This window comes from Podarcis vaucheri (genome assembly GCF_965113315.1).
Source record: "Podarcis vaucheri genome assembly, chromosome: 3".
NCBI classification, from domain to species: domain Eukaryota; kingdom Metazoa; phylum Chordata; class Lepidosauria; order Squamata; family Lacertidae; genus Podarcis; species Podarcis vaucheri.
In genome coordinates, this window is record NC_138761.1 from 95904961 (window position 1) to 95928951 (window position 23991).

The 23991-nt window shown below is 45.5% G+C and overlaps 1 protein-coding gene across 1 annotated transcript; it reads left to right on the top strand.

Moving 5' to 3' along the window:
• Positions 1-5552: 5552 nt before the first annotated feature.
• Positions 5553-23903, top strand: PDIA6 (protein disulfide isomerase family A member 6). Its single transcript, XM_082218345.1, has 13 exons — positions 5553-5709; positions 9899-10040; positions 11437-11494; positions 12976-13102; positions 13755-13861; positions 18968-19104; positions 19718-19832; positions 20144-20284; positions 20529-20613; positions 20722-20794; positions 21337-21495; positions 21906-22002; positions 23396-23903. Exons 1-13 carry the CDS (start codon positions 5676-5678, stop codon positions 23468-23470), a joined length of 1350 nt encoding a protein of 449 aa, XP_082074471.1. The 5' UTR covers positions 5553-5675; the 3' UTR covers positions 23471-23903.
• The last annotated feature ends 88 nt before the right edge of the window (positions 23904-23991 follow it).

The following is a 23991-nucleotide window of genomic DNA, read 5'->3' on the forward strand; positions in this document are numbered from 1 at the left end:
CTGCTCAACCGAATCAAGAATGAACAAGAATACAATTCCGTATTGGTGCAAATTAAATGAAGCGGCAGACTCAAGGAGTTTTGAAGAAACGCTTCTATGAAAGAATAAGATCAGGGCAATCGGCAGAGATCTGTCAAGATAAAATGCAGCTGTATTCAAATCTGGGAGTGTATGTAGCTGTTCGCGGTCTTCAGACTAGAGACTATGTGAGCAGATTACCAACTTCCATACAGTTGCAGGTAGGAAAGCAAATTAACAGCATAATATTCTTCTTAGTGGTGTGCTACCAATAAAAAGATCATCAAGTCAGAAAGTACCTAGGGAACATTATTTTCTCACAGCTGAACTTAAGATTTCAGCAGATTACCACTACCTCTTTAGAATGTATGCATACTGCCGTGACAGAGATAATGCACTGTGGAACTGGCTTCATTTATGTAAATTATTTACTGTTTTCTCTACTTTGTGCCTATGCTACAATTAAACTGTCATTTCACCATGTGTCCCAATGCACTGGTCTACACAAGATATAATGGTTTGTCTACTCCCAGATGAATCCGAACACAGATCTTGCCAAATCGCACCGTTTCAGCTTCCCCAAAGAAAACTCATACAGGTTTCTTGAATAATGTGACCATGAACTGGACTCTCCTCTGCAGGGAGGTGGGACCAATTCGGATGGTCCACCCCCGCCACTTAATGGATCCAAATGGTTTCCAGAGAGTGATAGGGGATGCTTTATCCCATGTTGATGGCTTTTCAGCTGATTCCCTGGTGGCCCACTGGAATGCGGAGTTAACCAGGGCTATCGACTGTCTGGCTCCGAAGCGCCCTCTCCGATTGCATGGAGCCCGGACAGCCCCGTGTTTTTCTTCAGAACTGAGGGCGATGAAACAATCGCTGAGACGGCTAGAGCGTCGGTGGCAGAAAACTCACTCCGAATCTGACCGGACACAGGTTAGAGCTCAACGTCGAGCCTACCAAGTGGCGATAGTGACGGCGAAGAAGACTTTCTTCACCGCCTCTATTGCATCTCCACTCTTTCAGGTGGTCCACAATTTAACGGAACCACCTTTATCACCTGGGCCTTGTAAAGTCCCCAAGATCTCATGTAATGATTTTGCAAAGTTTTTTGCAGATAAAATCACTCATATTCGGAAGGAGCTAGACACCACCGTGGGAGCAGGGCTGGGGCGGGAGAGTGCTAGAGCCCTGTCTGGTCAAGTTGCATGGAATCAATTTCAATCTGTTACCCCCGAGGATGTGGACAGGCTGCTTGGACGTGTGAAACCAGCCATCTTTCTCCTTGATCCTTGCCTATCCTGGCTAATAAGAGCAAGCCGGGAAGGGCTGGGTGATGGGCTCTGCGGGGTGGTGAATGCTTCCCTCTGTGAGGGAACATTCCCAGATCCCCGCTGAAAGAGGCGGTCATTAAACCGCTTCTTAAAAAAACATCTTTAGACCCGGCCAGTATGGCCAACTATTGCCCAGTCTCAAATCTTCCATTCTTGGGCAAGGTGATTGAGCGCATGGTTGCTGAACAACTCCAGGCACACCTGGAGGATGCGGACCATTTGGATCCCTTCTAATCAGGATTCAGGCCTCATCATGGGACTGAAACTGCCTTGGTCGCACTGGTTGATGATCTCCAGCGAGCTAGGGACAAAGGTGAGAGTTGTTTCCTAGTTCTGCTGGATCTCTCAGCGGCCTTTGATACAATCAACCATAACATCCTTTTGGACCGTCTAGAGGGGCTGGGAGCTGAGGTCCAGCGCCGAGGGCCTTCTGGCGGTTCCCTCATTGCGAGAAGCAAAGCTACAGGGAACCAGGCAGAGGGCCTTCTCGGTAATGGCGCCCGCCCTGTGGAACGCCCTCCCATCAGATGTCAAAGCGATAAACAACTACCTGACATTCAGAAGACATCTGAAGGGAAGGGTTTTTAATGTGTGATATTTTAGTGTTTTTTGGTTTCTATGGAAGCCGCCCAGAGTGGCTGGGGAAACCCAGCCAGATGGGCGGGGTACAAATAAGAAATTATTATTATTAATTATTTATTATTATTATTATTATTATTATTATTATTATTATTATTTTATTATTATTATTATTATTATTATTATTATTATTATTATTATTATTATTATATCTACCACCCTTAACAAGTAAGATGTTGTCAACCAGGAGTTACCTTTGTCATGTTTGTGTGCTGTTAATTGGAAACTTAATTGCATATATATATATATATATATATATATGCAGGTTTTGGTGTCTTCGGGTGTCTTCCCGTGTAAGAATCGGGGTGTCTGGGCATAAGATGGTGGCTCTTCGGATTTCTAGTTTCTCGTAGGTTCTTGTCAGCTGGAAGGTTTCCTCCCCGTAGAGGTGAGATATTTGCTTTCGTAGATTTTCACGGGTACAGGAATGCAGGTTTTGGTGTCTTCGGGTGTCTTCCCGTGTAAGAATCGGGGTGTCTGGGCCCAGACACCCCGATTCTTACACGGGAAGACACCCGAAGACACCAAAACCTGCATTCCTGTACCCGTGAAAATCTACGAAAGCATATATATATATATATATATATATATATATATATAGCCATGCGGAAAAGAAACTATTTTAAACCATTCCACATGCCCACTGCCACCAGTAATGGATTGTTCATGAGCAGCACTTCCTCATTTTTTCTCCATTTTAAGACAAGTACTTTCTTTTGAAGTGGGATTTGTGGGTTACAAAGCTCATGCAGCTGTTTCTGGTGGCCACAATGTGTTAATCGCTTTGATGGCAATAGAACGCTCATAGCTTAGTGGCAGAGCACTTACCTTGCCTGAATGAGGCTGCAAGTTCAGCCCCCAGCCCCTCCAGCTAGGGAGATGGGAGGTCTGAGAAAGTTCACGCATGACACTAAACCACAGTTTATTAAACTTAGGTTTGTTAAACTATAACATAGCATTATGTGTGAACCCAGTCCAGCAGTTTAACTATTGTTTATTAAATATGGTTAATGGTCACTTGTCACTTTACAAACCTTAGTTAACATTAGCCATAGCTTAGTGTTATGTTAAAACCTGAAGCTCCTCCTTAACTATGGTTAAGGAATCATCATCACTCAATAGCTATAGATCCACAAGTGGAGAACAGCAATTTTTTTTACAAACTGCTCTCAAGATTCATCTGCTGTCACTGGTACTTTTAACTATTCTGTGATGTAATAAACCAAGTGATCGTCTGACAGCTTAGGTTTAACTATGGTTAATCTTAACCCTGGTTTAGCATTATGTGCCATCCAAGCCGTGGTCAGAGCAGACAAGCTTAATGGAACAAATGTTTGACTTGATCGTTTCATGTGGTTCAAATGCTTTAGAATAGTATTTATGGGAATCGGTATTTATGGGAATCACCTGTTGTTTATAAATTGTTAAGACTTGATCTAACCTCTCAATCACCTTCTATTCTGGCAGTTTTACAAGAGAAATGCAAAGAACCAGTTCCTACTCTTTTGGTGTTCTTTGTTTGCTGCTCCAGGGCTGCAGCTTTTGAAATGCCCATCCACCACTTGCAGTCAACCAAGGAGCAATTACCTTTTCCCTCTAGTACAGAAGCAAATCTGTTAGGGATGACGTGTCAATTCAGGCAAAATACGTCTTTCTGCTGCAAAGCACACTGAATGCTGGGATGCATTTAGCTTTTGCAATTGCATACATTAAAAACAAATAAATAGGTTTATCCACCCCGTGGTTTTCTGTTTTTTTGTTTAGTGCTGTAACACTTTACGACTAAAAATAAAGTAAGGCTCATTGTACATTTGCAAAATTAAAGCCCAGTTCAGTGTCATTTCAGTGCTAGGCTTGGAAACCACCCATTGATTAAGTTTATCTATTGCTTTCCCATAGAAACTGTGCTCAAAGCAACATACAGAGAAAACAGAATTAAAACAAAACTGCATAAAAACCCTAAAATGTAAACATAAAACATGTTTAATAGATCTGAAGAAAAAACTAGGAATCCATCAAGTAAGATGCCATCAGGTAACGAATGCCTCTGTAAGAAGTATATAGGATTACGATGGAACATGGGCATAGCCGGAGGGGGGCAGCTGCCCCTGATCAAGTAAAACGATAGAAATACTTAACTAACTGACCAATCATGTCGATTCTGCACCCTAACAAAAGTTCTCCCCCCCCCCAACAAAATGCTGCCCCCCTAACAAAAATCCTGGTTACGCCCATGCGATGGAAGGCATGTAAGGAAGGAGTATTTGCGGAGTGCCCTAGAAAGTAAGTTCAAGACAGAAGGAGCCACCACTGAAAAGGCTTTGGTGTGTATTGCTTGAGAACTGGGCTGAGCAAACAGAACCACAAGCAGAGAGCCCCACTGGAACGTCATAAAGTGTTAGAAGATAAACAGGGTGTTCGAAAAGGAACTATACACCTACCATATGTAGTACATTGTCCAAAGGTGTAATACTTACTTTTCGAACACCCTGTACAGTACAGTGGTACCTTGGGTCACATACGCTTCATGTTACAGACTTCGCTAACCCAGAAATAATACCTCAGGTTAAGAACTTTGCTTCAGGATGAGAACAGAAATCGTGCTCGGGCAACGTGGTGGCAGCAGGAGGCCCCATTAGCTAAAGTGGTACTTAAGAATAGTTTCAGGTTAAGAACGGACCTCTGGAACCAATTAAGTACTTAACCCGAGGTACCACTGTATATGTATTAAGGCACCTAAGGTATATAAGACCCAGGGCTATCTCACACCTTGAAAGTTCCCATGCTTCTTTGAGGTGAGGAAGCCAGTATCTGGTGCAAATGTGACAAGTACTGTGAAAATGCACCACTGCCACCCGATGCTCAAAACGTAAGGCGGTGGGCCAAGGAGTAACCCTCCTTCCTTAAGGGAGTGTGACCTCATCTAGAAAAGGAGATTTCCACTATAATGGAAACAAAATGAAAAAATTCCTTCCAGTAGCTCCTTAGAGACCAACTAAGTTTGTTATTGGTATGAGCTTTCATGTGCATGCACACTTCTTCAGATACGTGTGCATGCACACGAAAGCTCATACCAATAACAAACTTTGTTGGTCTCTAAGGTGCTACTGGAAGGAATCTTTTCATTTTGTTTCGACTACGGCAGACCAACACGGCTACTTACCTGTAACTACTACTATAATGGGATTTAGCCTCATGATTAAGAGATCTTACAGCTGCACTTGAAGCCGACCCCAAACAAAAACAGACCAAGGAGGCGTCCTTTACATACTGCGCCAGCAGTGATGTAGATAGGGGCTGTCGCGGGATCCAGAAACCCACAGCGTAGGGGGGACCCCACCACCACCATTGAAAAGAACCCTGCGCTTGCAGGTGGCGACGGGCGCCTTCCTCCTTCCTTTATCTCTATGGCTTAGAGGAAGCGGATCTTCGCGCCGGCTCCTCCCCCTCGCGGCTCTTCTTTTCTTTCTTTCTCCCGAACGGAGTTAGCTCCTCCCTGCCGAACCTTCTCTCGGCGGCGTTGATCCGTCCGATTCCCATTGGCTATGCAAAAGAGGGAACGTCGGGAGCGCCAATGAGCGGCGGCCACGGCTGGAATCGGCGAAGCTTTGGGTGCCCTTAACCGGAGGGGAAGTCGCAGGAGCGTGGAGAGAGAGCGCAGGAGCTTGTTAAGAGTGCAACATGGGCGCGTTCGGCGCGAGGCGCTTTCTGCTTGGTAAGGGGCGCGCGTGGGTGGTGGGGGAGGAAAGAGGTGCCGGGGCTTTAATTAATGGCAAGGTCGGGGAGGGTGGGGGTCGTTGCAAGCTTATTAATGGATATGGGGGAAGCCCAGGCCTGTTGGGCGGCTGTGGTTTGGGGTGGGTGGAAGAAGCCAGCTCTATTGTCCAGACTGAAAACGGATCGTGGTTTCTATACCCTGCCCAGAATCAATATTTTAGATCATGGGAGTGATCAATATTTTGGATCATAGGAGTGATCAATATTTTGGATCATGGGAGTGGGTGCGCCAAATTGCTTTCTTTTGAACTACGTTTTGAAACAAAGCTCAAGTATCCTTTTAGAAGAAGAGAGACGTTGCATCTTTCTCAATTTTTGCTGCTGGTTGGGGGTTTCCTTAGAGCAGGAACCTAGGAAGCTGCCTAATACAGAGTCAAACCAATGGTCCATCTAGCGCAGGCATCCCCAAACTCAGCCCTCCAGGTGTTTTGGGACTACAACTCCCATCATCCCTAGCTAACAGGACAAGTGGTGATGAGAATTGTAGTCCCAAAACACCTGGAGGGCGGAGTTTGGGGATGCCTGATCTAGGGCTTTGCTGCGAAAGATTATGAGTGTAATGTATTATATGCAATTTTTTTTGACCCACCCTTCCTCCCAGGAGCTCTGAGGGTTGCGTACATGATTTCTCCCCATACCTGTTCATTCTTGCAGCGACCCTGTGAGGTAGCTTTGGCTGATGGGTGGTCTAGAGCAAGCTTCATGGCTGAACAGGGTTTTCAACCTGGGCCTCCCTAGGCCGCCATCAACACTCCAGCCCAGCCTTTCTCAACCTTGGATCCCCAGATGTTGGACTACAACTCCCATCATTTCTAGCTAGTGGGGGGGTCAGGGATGATGGGAACTGTAGTCCAACAAATCTGGGGACCCAGATGGTTGAGAAAGGGTGCTCTAGCCAGTAGACAAGATGCACACCACATAATTGTTGCTTTGGTCCTGCTTGCACTGTCTTATTTTGATATAAGTCCTCTCAACCTCTGTGAGCCTCTTGAGCAGCAACCTTTTTCAGCTGTGGGCCGGTCCACCGTCCCTCAGACCATGTAGTGGTCTGGACTATATTTGGGGGCGGGGCGGGGAATGAACAAATTCCTATGCCCCACAAATAACGCAGAGATGCATTTTAAATAAAAGGACACATTCTACTCATGTAAAACCACTTTGATTCCCGGACCATCCGTGGGCCAGATCCGGCCCCTGGGCCTTAGGCTGCCTACCCCTGCTCTTGAGTATACATTCGTAGTTAGCACAGCGCAAGTAGTCTTCCTACTCTTAAGCAAACGTAAAAGTTATGAGGTGGAAGGTGTGTCATCTCAAGTTGTCAGCCTATCCACTGCGGTGATCCCTCTTAGCTATGCCAAGCTAGGCAAATACTCCTAAAATGCAATGCATAGAGCAGACATTCCAATTTTCTGTGATGAGATCTTGTTAAAAAGGGGGGTGAGGTGGAAATGGCTTGATGCTACCTGCTTTTGCAAAGGCATCTCCTTTCACATGTTAAAACAGACCTTTTGCTAGTTAAGAATAGAGAGAACAAGGATGGTCAGTCTGCTTTGCTGTGGATAACAGCTACATGTTTAAACACACCCACACCCCACTCTTTTCTTCTGGACTCAGGTTTTGGAAGAGATTAATGCTAGCAGGAAAAGTTCTTTTAGGTCTTCATAAAATGACCTGTTGGTTGGTATATGTTGGAATGATTTGTCCATGTAGCTCACTCATGTGAAACCCATTAACTGTTTTATCTTGGAATCGTGCTCATGGGGCCAACTACAACTGCTGATGAGCAGGATTATTGGGCTGCAAACAATTACCCTGGGCTCTACTAATACATACGTACTAAAGACTGGATTTTTTCAAATGGGATGTGGTGCTGAACATAGAATTGTAGGGTTGGAAGGGACCCCCAAGGGAAAATACCTTGCTGTGCAGGAATCTCAACACATGGTTCTCCATCCAATTTGAAACCATACCAGACCTTGCTTAGCTTTGCAAAAGGGCTAGGAGTTTTATTGCTTAAGTCAGAGGTGGTTTTATCGCTGTCCTTTTTTTTAAAAAAGAAAGAAAGACAGGAAAGCATGTTAGCCATATTATTCTAGTAATGAACTACAGTTTTTTAATTAACAGCCATTTTTATTGGAATAAAGCCACTGCAAATGCATACTGGTGAAATGATATGTGGTGTGATAAATTGTGCCGGTTGGTGCAGTCAACACTGGAAGCAGAAGAGCTTAGTGCCTTGAGTTCCAAGAAGCTTGAGATACAACACACATCTGTGCATGTCTGTTGTGTCTTAAGAGGATTGCAGCCTGAGCTGGAGTGAATCCAGTCTTTACAGAACCCTGACTTGGACTCCATGAAAGAATAAGCTATCGGGAGAATTATCTCTGTACAGCACCAACTATACAATGATGTGTTGTCAGGCCGCGTACAAGACCTGCTAACCTGTAAAAGGGCACACAATGTATGTGACACAAACCAGTAATAATAATAATAATAATAATAATTTATTATTTATACCCCGCCCATCTGGCTGGGCCTCCCCAGCCACTCTGGGCGGCTTCCATAAAAACCAAAAATACAATAAAATATCACACGTTAAAAACTTCCCTGAACAGGGCTGCCTTAAGATGTCTCCTGAATGTCAGGTAGTTGTTTATCGCCTTGACATCTGCTGGAAGGGTGTTCCACAGGGCGGGCGCCACTACCGAGAAGGCCCTCTGCCTGGTTCCCTGTAGCTTTGCTTCTCGCAATGAGGGAACCGCCAGAAGGCCCTCGGCGCTGGACCTCAGCGTCCGGGCAGAATGATGGGGGTGGAGACGCTCCTTCAGGTATACTGGACCGAGGCCGTTTAGGGCTTTAAAGGTCAGCACCAACACTTTGAATTGTGCTCGGAAACGTACTGGGAGCCAATGCAGGTCTTTCAAGACTGGTGTTATATGGTCTCGGCGGCCGCTCCCAGTCACCAGTCTAGCTGCCGCATTCTGGATTAGTTGTAGTTTCCGAGTCACCTTCAAAGGTAGCCCCACGTAGAGTGCATTGCAGTAGTCCAAGCGGGAGATAACCAGAGCATGCACCACTCTCGCGAGACAGTCCGCAGGCAGATAGGGTCTCAGCCTACGTACCAGATGGAGCTGGTAAACAGCTGCCCTGGACACAGATTTGACCTGTGCCTCCATGGACAGCTGTGAGTCCAAAATGACTCCCAGGCTGCGCACCTGGTCCTTCAGGGGCACAGTTACCCCATTCAGGACCAGGGAATCCTCCACACCTGCCCGCCTTCTGTCCCCCAAGAACAGTACTTCTGTCTTGTCAGGATTCAACCTCAATCTGTTAGCCGCCATCCATCCTCCAACCGCCTCCAGACACTCACACAGGACCTTCACCGCCTTCACTGGTTCTGATTTAAAAGAGAGGTAGAGCTGGGTATCATCCGCATACTGATGAACACCCAGCCCAAACCTCCTGATGATCTCTCCCAGCGGCCGCATGTAGATGTTGAAAAGCATGGGGGAGAGGACAGAACCCTGAGGCACCCCACAAGTGAGAGCCCAGGGGTCTGAACACTCATCCCCCACCACCACTTTCTGAACACGGCCCAGGAGGAAGGAGCGGAACCACTGTATAACAGTGCCCCCAGCTCCCAGCCCCTCAAGACGGTCCAGAAGGATGCTATGGTCGATGGTATCGAACGCCGCTGAGAGATCCAGCAGAACTAGGAAACAGCTCTCACCTTTGTCCCTAGCCCGCCGGAGATCATCAACCAGTGCGACCAAGGCAGTTTCAGTCCCATGATGAGGCCTGAATCCCGACTGGAAGGGATCCAGTCCCATGATGAGGCCTGAATCCCGACTGGAAGGGATCCAGTTGGAAGCCCCCCCTTGTGCTTTGAGCTCTGGTGACTGTGGTTGTGTGAAGAGAGAGGCAGCACCAAATTAATGGCAAAGGCGGGGCATGGGTGTGTCACGTAGCCTAATAACAATTCTTCTCCTGTTGGGATTGGTGGTGCTCTCTGGCGTCACTTTCCCCCCTTGCTTTAACACGCACAAATTCTCTTTGCCATAAAAGCAGCAACGGTGATGCTTGTCTCTCTGAAAGGACTTGACTTTTTTTCAAATTTTGCATTTTAGGAATGGTAAGCTGCTCGTTCTTCCTTGCTGTCAACGGCTTATATTCTCCCAGCGACGATGTTATAGAGCTGACACCTACAAACTTCCAGAGAGAGGTCCTCCACAGCGACAGTTTGTGGCTCGTAGAGTTCTATGCACCATGGTGAGTAACGATTGAGCCACATCTTCTGGGGAATAATTACTGTTGGGGTGTGTTCTGTCTGCACCAACATTCACCAGCTTGGTGCACTTGAAATGTTTTGGACCACAACTCCCATCAGCCTCAGACAGCTGATGGGAGTTGTAGACCAAAATGTCTGAAGGGCATCAAGATCTTATGTGTGAGTGAGGAGCAGGGCTGCAACTTCCAGTCTCCATTTTCTTGCTGCCCATGTTCCCTCAGTGGCCAGTTGCACACCAGTAACAAGTGAGAGTTGGTGTATGGGGACCTTGTCTGTTTAGAGTTTCCTCCACAAATGTTGAGCATATGTATAGGTCAACAGTTGGTTTCCCCTCCTCCGAGAATGACAGCTACAATCACCCTTAGCCACTCCTCTGGAGGCTGCATATGGGCACCCCATGAATACATGACCTCACCCACACATAAAGCACAGAGCACCCCCTTCCTCAGCTGATCCCTGCATTGCCTCTTCCTCACTCACCTGATGAGCCAGGAGGGTTTGATCTGCATCTTCCATCATGGCAGGGAGGGTTCTGGTCATTCTAGACCAGGCACATCCAACTCCCGAGAGACTGCGATCTACTCCTGGTATAAAATAATTGGCAGTGATCTACCCATTGTCATTGGAGGGAGGAGAGTGCATTTTTTAGGCAGGGGTGTTGGCCAGAGTTGTTGAGCTTTGGGGGGGGGGGGGCAAGACTTGTTTTGTTGAGCTTTTTTTAGGGGGGCCTGGCCTGAGATGTTGAGCATTTTATGGGGGGGGGTGAATAAAAACGCTGACTATCGCATGCAGCGCTACAGCAAACTTGTTTCCGCATTCCACAACGTTCTCTGTGTGAAAGAAGCAAGCAGAAGGTTACTGATGTTTGGGTTATTCCTCCTGGGTTTCATTCTTTCTCTTTCTATCTCTGTTTCTGCAGCCATCAAGCCTCATCATTCTTACCCCTCCTTACTATCTGTCTTGGCTTGGCATCCCCTTCAACTGGCTGCTTTTCACAGAGCTGGCCCCGCTGCCATCTCTCCTCTCAACCTTTGCAACACACCTGATTTATAAGGTGGTTGTAAATGGCGCCATCCCAGCTGCCTCTGCTGTTTTGTTTGCTCCCCCCCCTTTTATCAACACTAAAGACAGACACACAAACCAGCCTGCCACATCAGCTCCTACTGCATCCACACTCCGTGTCTCCACTTGCCACGGAGGCACTGATACCAAACTATAAAACAAATGAAACCTTTGGTGTTGCTTGAAATTCAATGAATGTTCTTTGCGTTCCCTGTTCCTGCAAAATATTCTAAGTGGCTGGATTCCTGTGCACCTTGGATTCAAAAGAGTTCTTAAATCTGTGTGTGTGTGTGTGTTTTCTTCTTCCCCTTTAAGGTGTGGCCACTGCCAAAGACTGACACCTGAATGGAAGAAAGCTGCAACAGCACTGAAAGTGAGTAACCGCAACATGACATTTCTAGCGCAGCCTTCTGTAACCTGGTGGCATTGTCCCTGATTCCATTGGCCATGCTAGCCTGGGATGATGTAGTCCAAGGCATTTGGAGATTGGGAGAGGCCAGTCTGTGTTGACTGGCAGCTACTCTCCAGGGGTTGGGACAGGAGCGTTTGCAGCCCTGCCAGGGCGTGGACCTGGCAAAGCACGTGCCCTACAGCGCTGCTGTGGCCTTTTTCTCTCTTGGTGTTTGGAAGGTGGCTGCCTTTTGTAACACGCGTTTCTTATTTGCTTTGAACAAGCGTATTGTTTTGCAATCTTCATTTTAAGCACTCTGGAGCCTTAACTTGACAGTTTTGCGATTGCAAAAGTGGCGTGTGCGATGTCCCGTTTTACACAGGAGAGCTCCCTGGTTTGTAAGGGAGCATTCAAACCACAGTTTCCCGAGTCAGATGCAGCTCAATAAAACTAGGAAGTCCCCTTTGCTGCTGGGTGTGCAAGGAGAAGCGAAGGGAGTGCTTTAGCTTGTTGCTTGTTCTTGCTACAATAAACCATAATTCCTTAGAGTTGTTACATTGTCTGAAGTGGGCCACTCCCAAGACTGTAGGCTACTAAGCAGTACAGTCATGCCTCATGTTACGTCCGCTTCATGCTACGTTCTTTCAGGTTACGTCCCGCGGCGACCCGGAAGTACCGGAAAGGGTTACTTCTGGGTTTGCTGCTCACACATGCGCAGAAGCCCAAAATGACATCATGCGCAGAAGCGGCAAATTGCAACCTGCACGTGCGCAGACGCGCCGCTGCGGGTTGCACTCTTTTCATGTTGCAAACAGGCCTCCGGAACGGATCCCATTCGCAACCAGAGGTACCACTGTACTTTTATTTCATCTTAAATTCTTCTTACCTTAACTGCATCATTGTAGCAATACCTATATTATTCTAGATGACGCTTCCTCAAACTCGGCCTCCAGATGTTTTTAGCTTACAACTCCTATGTTCCCTAGCTAGCAGGACCAGTGGTCAGGGATGATGGGAATTGTAGTCTCAAAATATCTGGAGGGCCGAGTTTGAGGAAGCCTGTTCTAGATCTTTTCCATCATGTTATCCTGTGATCAGGATGGTTAACACCTGCTAAAATTCAAGACTGACCCCATCAATTCATCATTCCTCTGATTACATTTAAATGGAGAATAAGTTTCATACAGCTCTAATTCTCATTTTTTGAACTTGGTAAAAGTTACTCTCTTATGAACTAAAAATAGCCCTTTATTGAAATCAGCTTTATTAATGTTCAAGCCAAGCACATACTGTGTGTTCATGAGCAGATTCCTTGACTTACCACATTCATCTGGGCAAAATTTAATGTGTGACATCCTACATAGAACCCTATTAACCCCTCTCAACCCCATTTTAAAGGTGGTGCTTAGTGTTCATTCTCAAGTGGATCAATCCTACCTCAACTGAAAGTCTCTTTCTTGCAGGGTATTGTGAAAGTTGCGGCGGTGGATGCAGATAAACATAAGTCCCTAGGTGGTCAGTATGGTGTCAGAGGATTCCCCACTATCAAGATATTTGGTGCCAACAAGAACAGACCAGAAGATTACCAAGGTACTTCTGTAAAAGTGGTGGTTTTTACTAGGATTGTTGAGTCTTATACACTTAACTCGGTGTTTCCCAAACTTGGGTCTCCAGCTGTTTTTGGACTACAACTCCCATCACCCCAGTTAGCAGGGCCAGTGGTCAGGGATGATGGGAATTGTAGTCCAAAAAACACACACACAAAAAACCCAGCTGGAGACCCAAGTTTGGGAAACGCTGATGAGCATATTAAATGAAACTTCTTATAGCCCCCTCTTGTTTCCTAACTAATCAGGCCATGTATTGTAAAGGTAATCATCACACCTTCTCATTTTCTTGTACTAAAATTGCCATAAGTGGGCGTGGTGGTTAGGGAGTCACAGCTGAGAGAGGACGGGGTAGCTGTTCCCTCCCCAACTGTGTTCTTTTGACCCTCCTTTATTGTAACTGGGCTTGAGAGAAGGCTGTTTTCAAGCCTACTTGCAAGGAGGCAGGATGTTCCACTGCATCTCATCTGTGACTCATTCCTTCTGGCATCTGTGCTTTCTCCCAGTGCAGCACTGCAGTTTTACTGCCTTCTTGGTGACTGTTGGAAGGCTCCATCACATCACAAGACAGTGCTGACAGAATCTGACATGGAGCCAGTCTAAACAGTCCTGCCGTCTTTCTCTTACGTTCTTAGGGGGCAGGACAAGCGACGCTATCGTTGATGCTGCTTTAAGTGCCATCCGGTCAATGGTGAAAGATCGTCTTAGTGGCAGAGGAGGGGGCCATAGCTATGGAAGACAGGTACGTCCAGGCAGAAAGAAGCAACAGATTGTTTCCTTTCGTGAATGTGTTTTCTAGGCACATCCCTCAAGCTATAATTGGAGAGCAGTTTGGTGAGGATTGGTCTGCATTAAAAAAAAAAAATGCATAGTGTATAAGGATTTTAATTACAGGTTTAAAAAGAATTTTTTTTTAAGTGCTGTTGTTGTAAAGTGCAAAGCAGTGCAGTGTGTTTGCCCATTTAAAACTAGAACATAGTCACACGTGGCAAACTTAATGCACGTTGAGGAGTAACTAGCAGGATTGGTCTTTTCCTATGACGTATTTGTGGCACGTTGTGTAAGTATCAAAATACAGTTAGGTGGGGAGTAGCGACGGCAGAAGGTTAAGTGGAAATAAAAGTGTGTTTTGGGATCGATGGCTGGCAAAGAATGAAATAGCAGACGGGGGGGGCAGGGATGGAATTGAAATGCTTCCGGGTCTTAGTGGCATCGCCCATTCAAGGCTTGCAAGGTAAAAAGTCCCATCAGTTGTCACCTTTATGGACTTTCCAAAACCAGTTATTCACCTGGGCCAGGTGGCCAAAATCGTACCCACCAGATGTTGGTGAACCACAGCTCCCCATCACCCCTGACCATCAGCCACTCTGGCTGGGGCTGGTTGGTGCTGGGAGTGCCAATGACATGGCCGGGGGGGTGGAGTGGCAGCCCATTGGCTACCACTAACCTATGCCTTTCAAATAACTCACATGTTTTGCGATCTAGGCTTACCGTTTATGTTGTTTTTTGTTTTATTTTGCATCCATTTATTTTTATTTTTTTTCCTATCAAAAAGAACCATTTTGTGCCGCTTTCTACAATTCTGATACTGCTGTTTTTGTCTTAAGTGAGCCACCTAGAGAACACGTTCTGTTGGGTGGCCATATAAACCTAGTTAAAATACACAGGAACGAAAGCAGGTTTGTAAATCAATTAAATAGTAAAGATGCCATAGAGCAGGCATGTCCAAGTAGGCTGCGATCTACTAACCCAGTATAAAAAACCGGCAGTGATCTACCACACTCTCCCATTGTCATTCCTCAACTTAAACACATAATATTTGGCTGAGCGGTGGCGCTGTGGGTTAAACCACTGAGCCTAGGACTTGCCGATCAGAAGGTCGGCGGTTCGAATCCCCGTGACGGGGTGAGCTCCCGTTGCTCGGTCTCTGCTTCTGCCAACCTAGCAGTTCGAAAGCACGTCAAAGTGCAAGTAGATAAATAGGTACCGCTCTGGCGGGAAGGTAAGTGGCGTTTCCGTGTGCTGCTCTGGTTCGCCAGAAGCAGCTTCGTCCTGCTGGCCACATGACCCAGAAGCTGTACGCCGGCTCCTTCAGCCAATAAAGCGAGATGAGCGCCGCAACCCCAAAGTCGTCTGCGACTGGACCTAATGGTCAGGGGTCCCTTTACTTTTACTTATGATAGAGAAATAATAAGAAATGATAGTAGCTTCCATGAAACCTGAAACGTTCGTTATACTATAAATCAATATATATTTTTAAAACACCTGCTTGCCTCCGTCGTTAGTATGACACCTGGCCTGGGTCTGCATTTTGTTAACCGTCTGTTAGATACCATGTGAGTCCTGGGTGAGAGCCAGCTTCAGAGAATCCGTAAGATGTTTTATCTGTCATGTTGGAACGTTGCTTACTCTTCATCATTTTTAGATATGAAAATGCAGATTCATGCAAATAAGTTGAACCAAAACATGAGTGTAGAATTTCGCTGCATCTTCTCAAATTAGGAAATTTTTGTCTAGGCACAAACCTCCAAAATCATTTTTCTCTTTCATGGGCCTTCAGAAAAATGTCATTTTTCAGACTTAGTATCTCATTTTCAAGATCTGGTTTGCGCAATGAGTAATTTTTACTGATAGTGACTGCAATTTCTTTTAATGTCCAAATCGGATTTGAATGGAAATGACATGTACAGTGGTGCCCCGCAAGACGAATGCCTCGCAAGACGAAAAACTCGCTAGACAAAAGGGTTTTCCGTTTTTGCGTTGCTTCGCTAGACAAATTTCCCTATGGGCTTGCTTCGCAAGACGAAAACGTCTTGCGCTTTTTTTTTAAAGCCGCTTGAAGAGGCGCAGTTGCGACGGACCGTGCTTCGCAAGACGAAAAACATCGCAAGATGAAAAGACTCGCGGAACGAATTCTTTTCGTCTTGCGAGGCACCACTGTACTCTACAATTTATTCAATTTTTTGGAAGTCACCAAATCTCTTTTTGAACTCCTGAATAACAGAACCAATTTTGATCACATACTTCTCTGTTTGGAAAACAAAGGCAGGATTTTTCCCCCAGATTGTCTTGCATGTTAGGAAAAGTGACCAGAGGTATTGATTGTAAGGTCAGCCATCATTAGCTTAAATTTGGTTCTGTAGGATGAAACTATGCTCATCAAGTCTCCAATGCATTTATTTTTAGGTTCTAGGTTCATATTACTAAGTTTATGTGTGAAAACTGCAAGGAAAGCCAGATCAAACAACCACGCTTCATCTTCTAACTGAGCGTACTCGTCTCCCCTCTCCTTCAAAAAGGATATTATTTCTTTCAACAAATTGTGAAATCTTAGCAAAAATTTGTGCCTACTGAGCCACCTGTGTGTAAAATTACTTCTGGCTGCCCTTCCTCAAGAGAGAGATTGAAAAGCTGCCTTTGAAGTGATTTTCCACGAATTGAATTTAAAATTTAAAAGCTATGTCCATGACATTCTTTGCATTCAGTCTCTTGCTCGCCAGAACTTGCTGGTGAATGATACAGTGATATGCAAGGAAGTCAGGGAAATCACCATGCTGTCGACAAATGGCAATAAATCCATTAACCTGACCTGTCATGGCTTTTACTCCATCAGTAGTGATGGCAGCAAGGATGAAGGAATAGAAAGAATTCCATATTTCCTGACCTGTAGTTCTTTCTCTTAAAGAAGCCATCCCAAGTAGTTCTTCTTTGGTACCGGAATCTTCAAAAATCATATGAATAAAAACTAGCATTTGCCATTTTTAGCAATCAGGTTGCTCACCTTGAAGGATGAAATGGTTGCATTGTTAGAATGTGAGCTGGATTTTGCTAGTAATTGTTGCTGAGCAGCTAATTTTGATTTAAGTGCTTTGAGCTTAAGTTTACGCATTTCACTTTTGAGTGGAAAATCAACAGCCAATTTACTACAGTGGAGAGCATTATAGTGGCGTTCCAACTTACCCTTTTTTGGTAAGGACACTGAGGCGTTACAAATTAAACAACTTGTCTTTCACCATCACAAAGGAATACTCAATTTCCCATTCGTCGTGAAAATGATAACTTTTGGACTTCTTTTGGGCACTTATTTTTTTTTTACAATAGGGCCTAGGCCTTCTGAAATAATTGATTTAAAAACTATGACTGTGCAAAGACGGTAACAAGAAACTACACCTCACATTTAAAGCGCAAGGAATCACATCTTCCCTTTCCAGGTTTCGGAAATGAGAATGGCATGCATTCATTCCCAAGCCAAGCAATTGCTGTTTATGGTTTTTCATCTCTCGTAAATTTCTTAAGAGACCTGTTTGCAGTCAGCGACTAGCAAATCATTATTAATAGTAATACTGGTGATGATAATATAATAATGGTGTATATAGCTTTATCGTCTTAACTCAGCGAGACAGAATGCTACCTGCTTTGGAAAGTGTGACAGCCTTTGAACTACCAGACACCCAGACAAGAAGGAAAACCAATTCAGCTTTTCCATCCTTCATTCGCTTCTGCGGGATCTTCTTTTTTCGCTTGTGCTTAAATTCCCCCCCCCCTTAACTTGAGAATGGAACAGTCCACTGCTCCCGCTGCCTAGAACCCCCTTATCTGTGAATGGTACAATCCAGTTCCTTGCCAAATCCAGACAGTGATTAACACTGCAGAAATTGATTGGCTGGCAGAGTGCTAACTGTACTCCAGTGCCATTGGTCGATGCCTCTCTTGACTCCTTCTGTGGCCGATCTGCTATTGGGCATTAGACTTCAGGAAGCGTTCCCTTCTCTCACCCCTCCGAGGTCATTCAAGTTAAATAAATAAATAAGCGTAGAAAAGGAGGGGGGTGGAGGCCTCGCAACCTAACCTGCTAGGCGGCTAGAAGAGGCTCATTTTCAGCCAATCATTGGCAGTGCTTGGTCACCCTGGCAGTCAGCACGGAGAAATAAAACGCAAGTTATTAAAGCAGGTCAGCCTTAACCATACATATATTCTCCAGTGATAAGCATCAGTGGCGCTTGATCGACAGACATCGAAGACCAATACACCGGGAACAAAGCCGATTCGTTTTCCTTGGGGCCGGAGCGCCTCCAATGGCGCTGGCAGCAAATAAAAGGCAGACTGCGTGGCTGTAGACGCAAGGCTCTTCTGGGAGTGGCACCGCTGCCAACTAATGGGGAATACGAGCGGGGATGGCAGTGCCGTGACTAAGAGCCAATGAGAGACTTTAAGGTTTGGGGGAGGGAGGCAAAAGTTCTCTTTCTGAGGAGGAAAGAGGACACACACAAAAAATACCACCGTAGTGCGATCGACCAAAATCCATCTCACTATCGACGCGTTGGACTGCCATAGAGTACAGTGGTACCTCGGGTTACATACGCTTCAGGTTACAGACTCCGCTAACCCAGAAATAGGGCTTCAGGTTAAGAACTTTGCTTCAGGATAAGAACAGAAATTGTGCTTCAACGGCGCAGCAGCAGCAGGAGGCCCCATTAGCTAAAGTGGTGCTTCAGGTTAAGAACTGTTTCAGGTTAAGTACGGACCTCCGGAACGAATTAAGTATGTACCAGAGGTACCACTGTATAGACCAAGGATAGCGAACATGGCGCCTGCCAGATGATGTTAAGATTACAGTTCCCATCAGCTCCAGCCAGCATGACCAGTGGCCAAGGATGATGGGAGCTGTAGTTCAGCAACACTTGGAAGGCCCCACATTGGCTGCCCTGGCATAGATACATGCAGAGAACGCTCCACAGACTTGTAGCTTACAATTGCAACTCCCATGTGCCCATGTGGAGTGACTACTGCTAGACTGCGGCAAAGGCGTTCAAACTAAATTTGAGGCCTTTTGTGTTTTGAACTACAGAGCAGCGGGGAAAGCGGTGGCTCGGGCAAAAAGGATGTGATTGACCTGACGGACGACACCTTCGATAAGAACGTCTTGAACAGCGAAGATGTCTGGCTGGTAGAGTTTTATGCTCCTTGGTGCGGGCATTGCAAAAAGTAAGTGGATTGAAGGCACCGTTTACTTGCTACAGGTGCAAAGTACGACTCAAAATTTATCGGCGGGTGTCTGAAATGTTTATTCAGTACTCCGGTGTAAGGACAATCCTATGTATCGCATCTGCTCAGAAGTGAACCTTGCTGCAGTGGAACTGAACGCATGGACAGTGTAAAGGATTGCTCTTCAGCTTGTGACAGCTGAAAATGATGAACATCTTCTGCTTCCCTTAAGCTGGGGTTTTCTCTCTTGATTTCAGTGCAGTCCCCTTGGTGCCAGCTACCCTCATGTTCTCCACAAACAAGTCTGGAAAGCTCATAGCTTACAGAGCAGGGGTGGGAAACCTGTGGCCCTTAGACATTTATGAACTACAACTCTTCCTCATTCCTGACCGTTGGCCATTCTGGCTGGGACTCGTGGTAGAGGTGGAGTCTGACAACCTCCTGAGGGGACCCCCCTTGCTTTTACCCCTGGTTTAGTCTCACTCTTATTTCAGTTGTGACAAAAGGTGCTTTAAAATATTAAGATTTTGGATGCCGCTGCTAATTAGTAGTGATCTTTAAAATAAAATAAAAAAGGAACAAACACGCAAAAACCCCACCTTTCTTCCCACAGTTTGGAGCCAGAATGGGCAGCAGCTGCAACAGAAGTGAAGGAGCAGACAAAGGGAAAAGTGAAATTGGCTGCAGTAGATGCTACAGTGAACCAGATGTTAGCAAGCCGATATGGGGTGAGTTGAGCAGAGCAGTGTTCTTTTCTTCAAAATACGTGATAGTTGTCTCAATTAGGGTTTTGCGGGGGAGTTTAATAAAGTGATATGCACTTTGCTTCAGCAAGTTAATGTACTGCATTTTAAAACAAAAGCAGAGTGAGAGCACAGCCAGGAATTAGTAGTATTTTTTAAATGTAGGTATATGTGCTCGGACGTCGCTCCTGCTATGCAGGAAAGCAGCTTTATGTAGAAAGTGTGTAGCCTCCCAGTGGCTATCGCTGCTTTGTCAGGTTTGTGGCTCTGATTTGTTACCATTTGAAACCTCCCAGATCCGTGGGTTCCCGACAATAAAGGTCTTCCAGAAGGGAGAAGAGCCCGTCGATTACGAAGGTGGAAGGACAAAATCGGATATTGTTGCTCGCGCTCTAGACCTGTTCTCAGATAATGCTCCACCGCCTGAACTCCTAGAGGTATTCTTGTCCTGATAATCTGATGAAATGAAGCAAACGGGCCATGTAGGAAGAGATCTCATCTGCATGGCCAACTCATTGTAGGATGGGATGGGACAAGGGAGCATGTCTTGGGGAGAGTGATAGAGCTAGATAAAGAACTGTGCTTGGCCAGATTGGGCCTGTGACACAGGTTTCCCCACGCCTGCTTTAACCATTAGTAATTTCATGGGTGATGAGGCATGTGTGTGTTTCTCTCTCTCAGATCATCAATGAAGATGTTCTGAAACAAACTTGCGATGCTCACCAGTTGTGCATCATTTCCGTCTTGCCCCATATTCTTGACACAGGTAAATAAAAGCGAGAAAAAGCTAGTTGTCTCTTCCCACCCACCACCCCAATCGTGTTTGTAATAAGTGCCTCAAACATTTTTGCCCCTTCCTGTCTTGTCATAACAGGAGCCGCAGGTAGAAATTCCTACCTGGAAGTCATGCTGAAATTGGCAGATAAATACAAAAAGAAGATGTGGGGGTAAGTCACATCAAAACGCATAGAAAGGAAGAAATGCTGCCAGACCCGTTACTTTTTTAGTGGGTGGGTCATTTGTATTCTGCAAAAGAACGTGCCCCATTCAGACATGCAAAGGCAGCTATTATTATGAATGTAACATGTGGGAAAGGCCATAACTCAGTGATAGTGTATTTGCCTTGCATGTGGAAGGTCCTAGTTCAATCCCTGGCCTCTCCAGTTAGAGCCAGGAAAGTTCCCTGCCTGAAACCCAGCAAAACCTGTTGCTAGTCAGTACACTGCAAGATAGAGCAATGCTCTAACTCAGGATTAGGCAGCTTCCTATGTTCAGGGGATCAGGGATTAGGATTGGATGGTATGACTGCACACTCCAGCCAGCTTTCTCTCTCTCCCTCCCTCACCCTTGTCCTGCTTTGGTGTTCCGTTTCACGAGCATTAACCAAGGTGTCGAAGCAAAGGAAGGAAAAACTAGTTTTTTTAAGGCATACAGATGTGAACTGACCTTCATGTACAGTGGTGGTGATGTGGGTTTTTTTGCCCCCCAGGTGGTTGTGGACGGAAGCTGGAGCTCAGTCTGATCTTGAAAACTCCTTTGGAATTGGAGGGTTTGGCTACCCAGCCATGGCAGCCATGAACGCTCGGAAGATGAAATTTGCACTGCTGAAAGGATCTTTCAGCGAGCAAGGAATTAACGAGTTCCTAAGGTATGGAAATCTCTGCGTACGTTTTGCTCCATTTGATGGTATCCAAACTGCAAGAACCATATGCCTTTCCCCCCTCGAGGTTTGGACACAAGTTGTTGTTTTGCATTGGTAGAAGAATGCTACTGGACTTGAAAATCATTCTTAGGGTTGCTTTTATTTTCCCATTATATCGGAGCTAATTTTTACTTCAACCCTTTAAAGGTTACGTGTGCTTGGTTTTGCGTAAACCTTCTGAGCGTGTTAGGTAACCGTTTTTTAGGTGCAGCAAATGAAACGAGGAGACCTTATATTGCCCACTGGGTGGTGGAAAACAATTATGCCATCTCAGACTTGGTAATGGTATGGTATTTTTTCACCCACTCAAAAAAACAAAAGCAAATTCTAAACATGACGGAACCTTCTCCTTTTAGGGAACTCTCCGTTGGTCGAGGGTCCACAGCACCTGTAGGTGGAGGGGCTTTTCCAAAAGTTAACACAGTAGAGCCATGGGACGGCAAAGATGGCGAGGTAAGAAGTGCCTTCTTGAACTGTGCGCATCAGAGCATTTTGTTTTAGTGCTTGTTTGGGGATAAATGGTGCTCTTTTGCAATCCACTCCATAGCTTGTGGTTTTGAATGGGGCGTCTTCCCCCAGGCTGCCCATTACCAGATCAGATTTAATAGCATTGTAAACATCTGTTCTGTCTTCATGTAGACTATGGATAGCCAACCTGGTGCCCCCCCCCCAATATGTTGCCAGACTACAACTCGAGCCATCTGTCACCATTGACCATGCTGTCTGCAGCTGATGGGAGTTGTTGTCCACAACATCTGAAGGAGTACTACATTGTCTGTCATAGACTGCTAAAATCCCAATTCTCATTATTCATCTATAGCAGGCACATCCAACTTCCAAGAGACTGCAATCTACTCCCAGTATATAAAAAATACTGGCTGTGATCTACCCATTGTCATTGCCAGGAATTGTTGAGCTTTTTTAGGGGAGGGATGCCCTTTTTGAGTATCGGTGAGGACCACACAGGCGATCACTCTAGCGATCGACCTGTTGGACATGCCTGGTCTATAGTATTGCCATATCTCTCCTGCTGTTTAGCTCATCAGAAAACCTCTTTTTTCCACTTGTAGTCAGTCTCTCTCATATTTCTTTGATTGCAGTTCTCTTTTAAAGCTTCCCGCCCGTTTTATGGTCTTACATTCCAATCATATACTGCTATAGATGGTTTTGGCAACTTCCCTGCGTGTGATGCTCTATTAACAAAACTCTTGCAACAAACCACTGTGCTAAATAAAAGAGTACTCTCTTAATATATACCTGCTAACTTCAGTTTATAAATGTCTCTGGTTAGCGTTTTCTACTTGCTGATGGCATTGAGAGTGAAGCAAGTTCACAGGAAGCCTGAACCACCTTTCAATATCAAAGTTTTAATGAGCTGCATACATCTTTGTGGAGGAGTGAGAGCTGTCTGTTCAAGGGCTGCCAACGTGGTGCAGTTCAGCTGTTTAGGACTACAGCTCCCATCAGCCTCAGGCAGTATAGCCAATGGCAAGTGGATGGTTGGAGTTGTAGCCCACAATGCCATAAAGGCACCACTTTGGCTCTTCTTGCTCTAGTTAAATTGCAAAAGTTTATCCTCTAATTTGAGGACACATTTAATAAGGTTGTTGGTCAAGGTGCAAAAACTGAAAGGTAGCTAAACCTTTGTTTTAAAGCAAAGAAGTCTCCTGCAACAATGGCTGGCATAGATAAGAGTCTTATTTGTGTGTTGGCCATGTGCGTTTGAGCTTCCTGTCATGGTTTGAGCAGAGTTTCTGAATTCGTTCAAAGAAGCACATGGAGACACTAGTTTTATGCATCTGGATACCTGTAAACTTGATTCACACTCTGCTTGGTTGCCTTATAGCTGCCAGTCGAAGAGGATATTGATCTCAGTGATGTAGATCTCGATGACTGGGATACCCAGAAGGACGAGTTGTGAGAGCAGGAAGACACTTTGTTTCTTGAGAGACTTTGAGCAGGAGTTTGACGGAACATCTCTTTGCATCCCACGGATACTCCAGTGGCCTTTTTGCCGAGAGAAGCCCCCTCGGCCAGCTGCCGTAAGCACTGTTGCAAGTGAACTGTGGCTCTCAAGAAAGCCCATCTTTAAAATTCTGTGAATTTTTGTTTTGTATCGAGTAAAATTGATTGTATCCTGTGCAACAGATATTTGCGGGGGGCCGACGCTGATCTTTCATTGAAATACTCCTGTTTTAGCTTTTTCTCCAGCTGGTATGTGGTTGACCGTGACTCAAGACTTTGTTTAACTAGTTTTAAAACATGATCTAATTCTCTCCCCCTCCCCCTCAAAAATCTAGGTTATGCCAGCCTTCGTTTCAATGAAAGAATAAAACAAATATTTTTGACACACAGTGTCAGTGTTGTACATTGTATGCAGCACACTATCTTCTGATAAACAGCACAGTGTTTCTGGTGTCATTACGCGGTAAGCGTTTAACA

Bases quoted from the DNA above. Each gene is read 5' to 3' on its own strand.
- PDIA6 (XM_082218345.1), top strand. From the start codon at position 5,676: ATGGGCGCGTTCGGCGCGAGGCGCTTTCTGCTTG. The intron at 10,041-11,436 runs GTGAGTAACGAT...TTCCCCTTTAAG, and splicing joins GTAGAGTTCTATGCACCATG to GTGTGGCCACTGCCAAAGAC. The intron at 13,103-13,754 runs GTACTTCTGTAA...TTACGTTCTTAG, and splicing joins CAGACCAGAAGATTACCAAG to GGGGCAGGACAAGCGACGCT.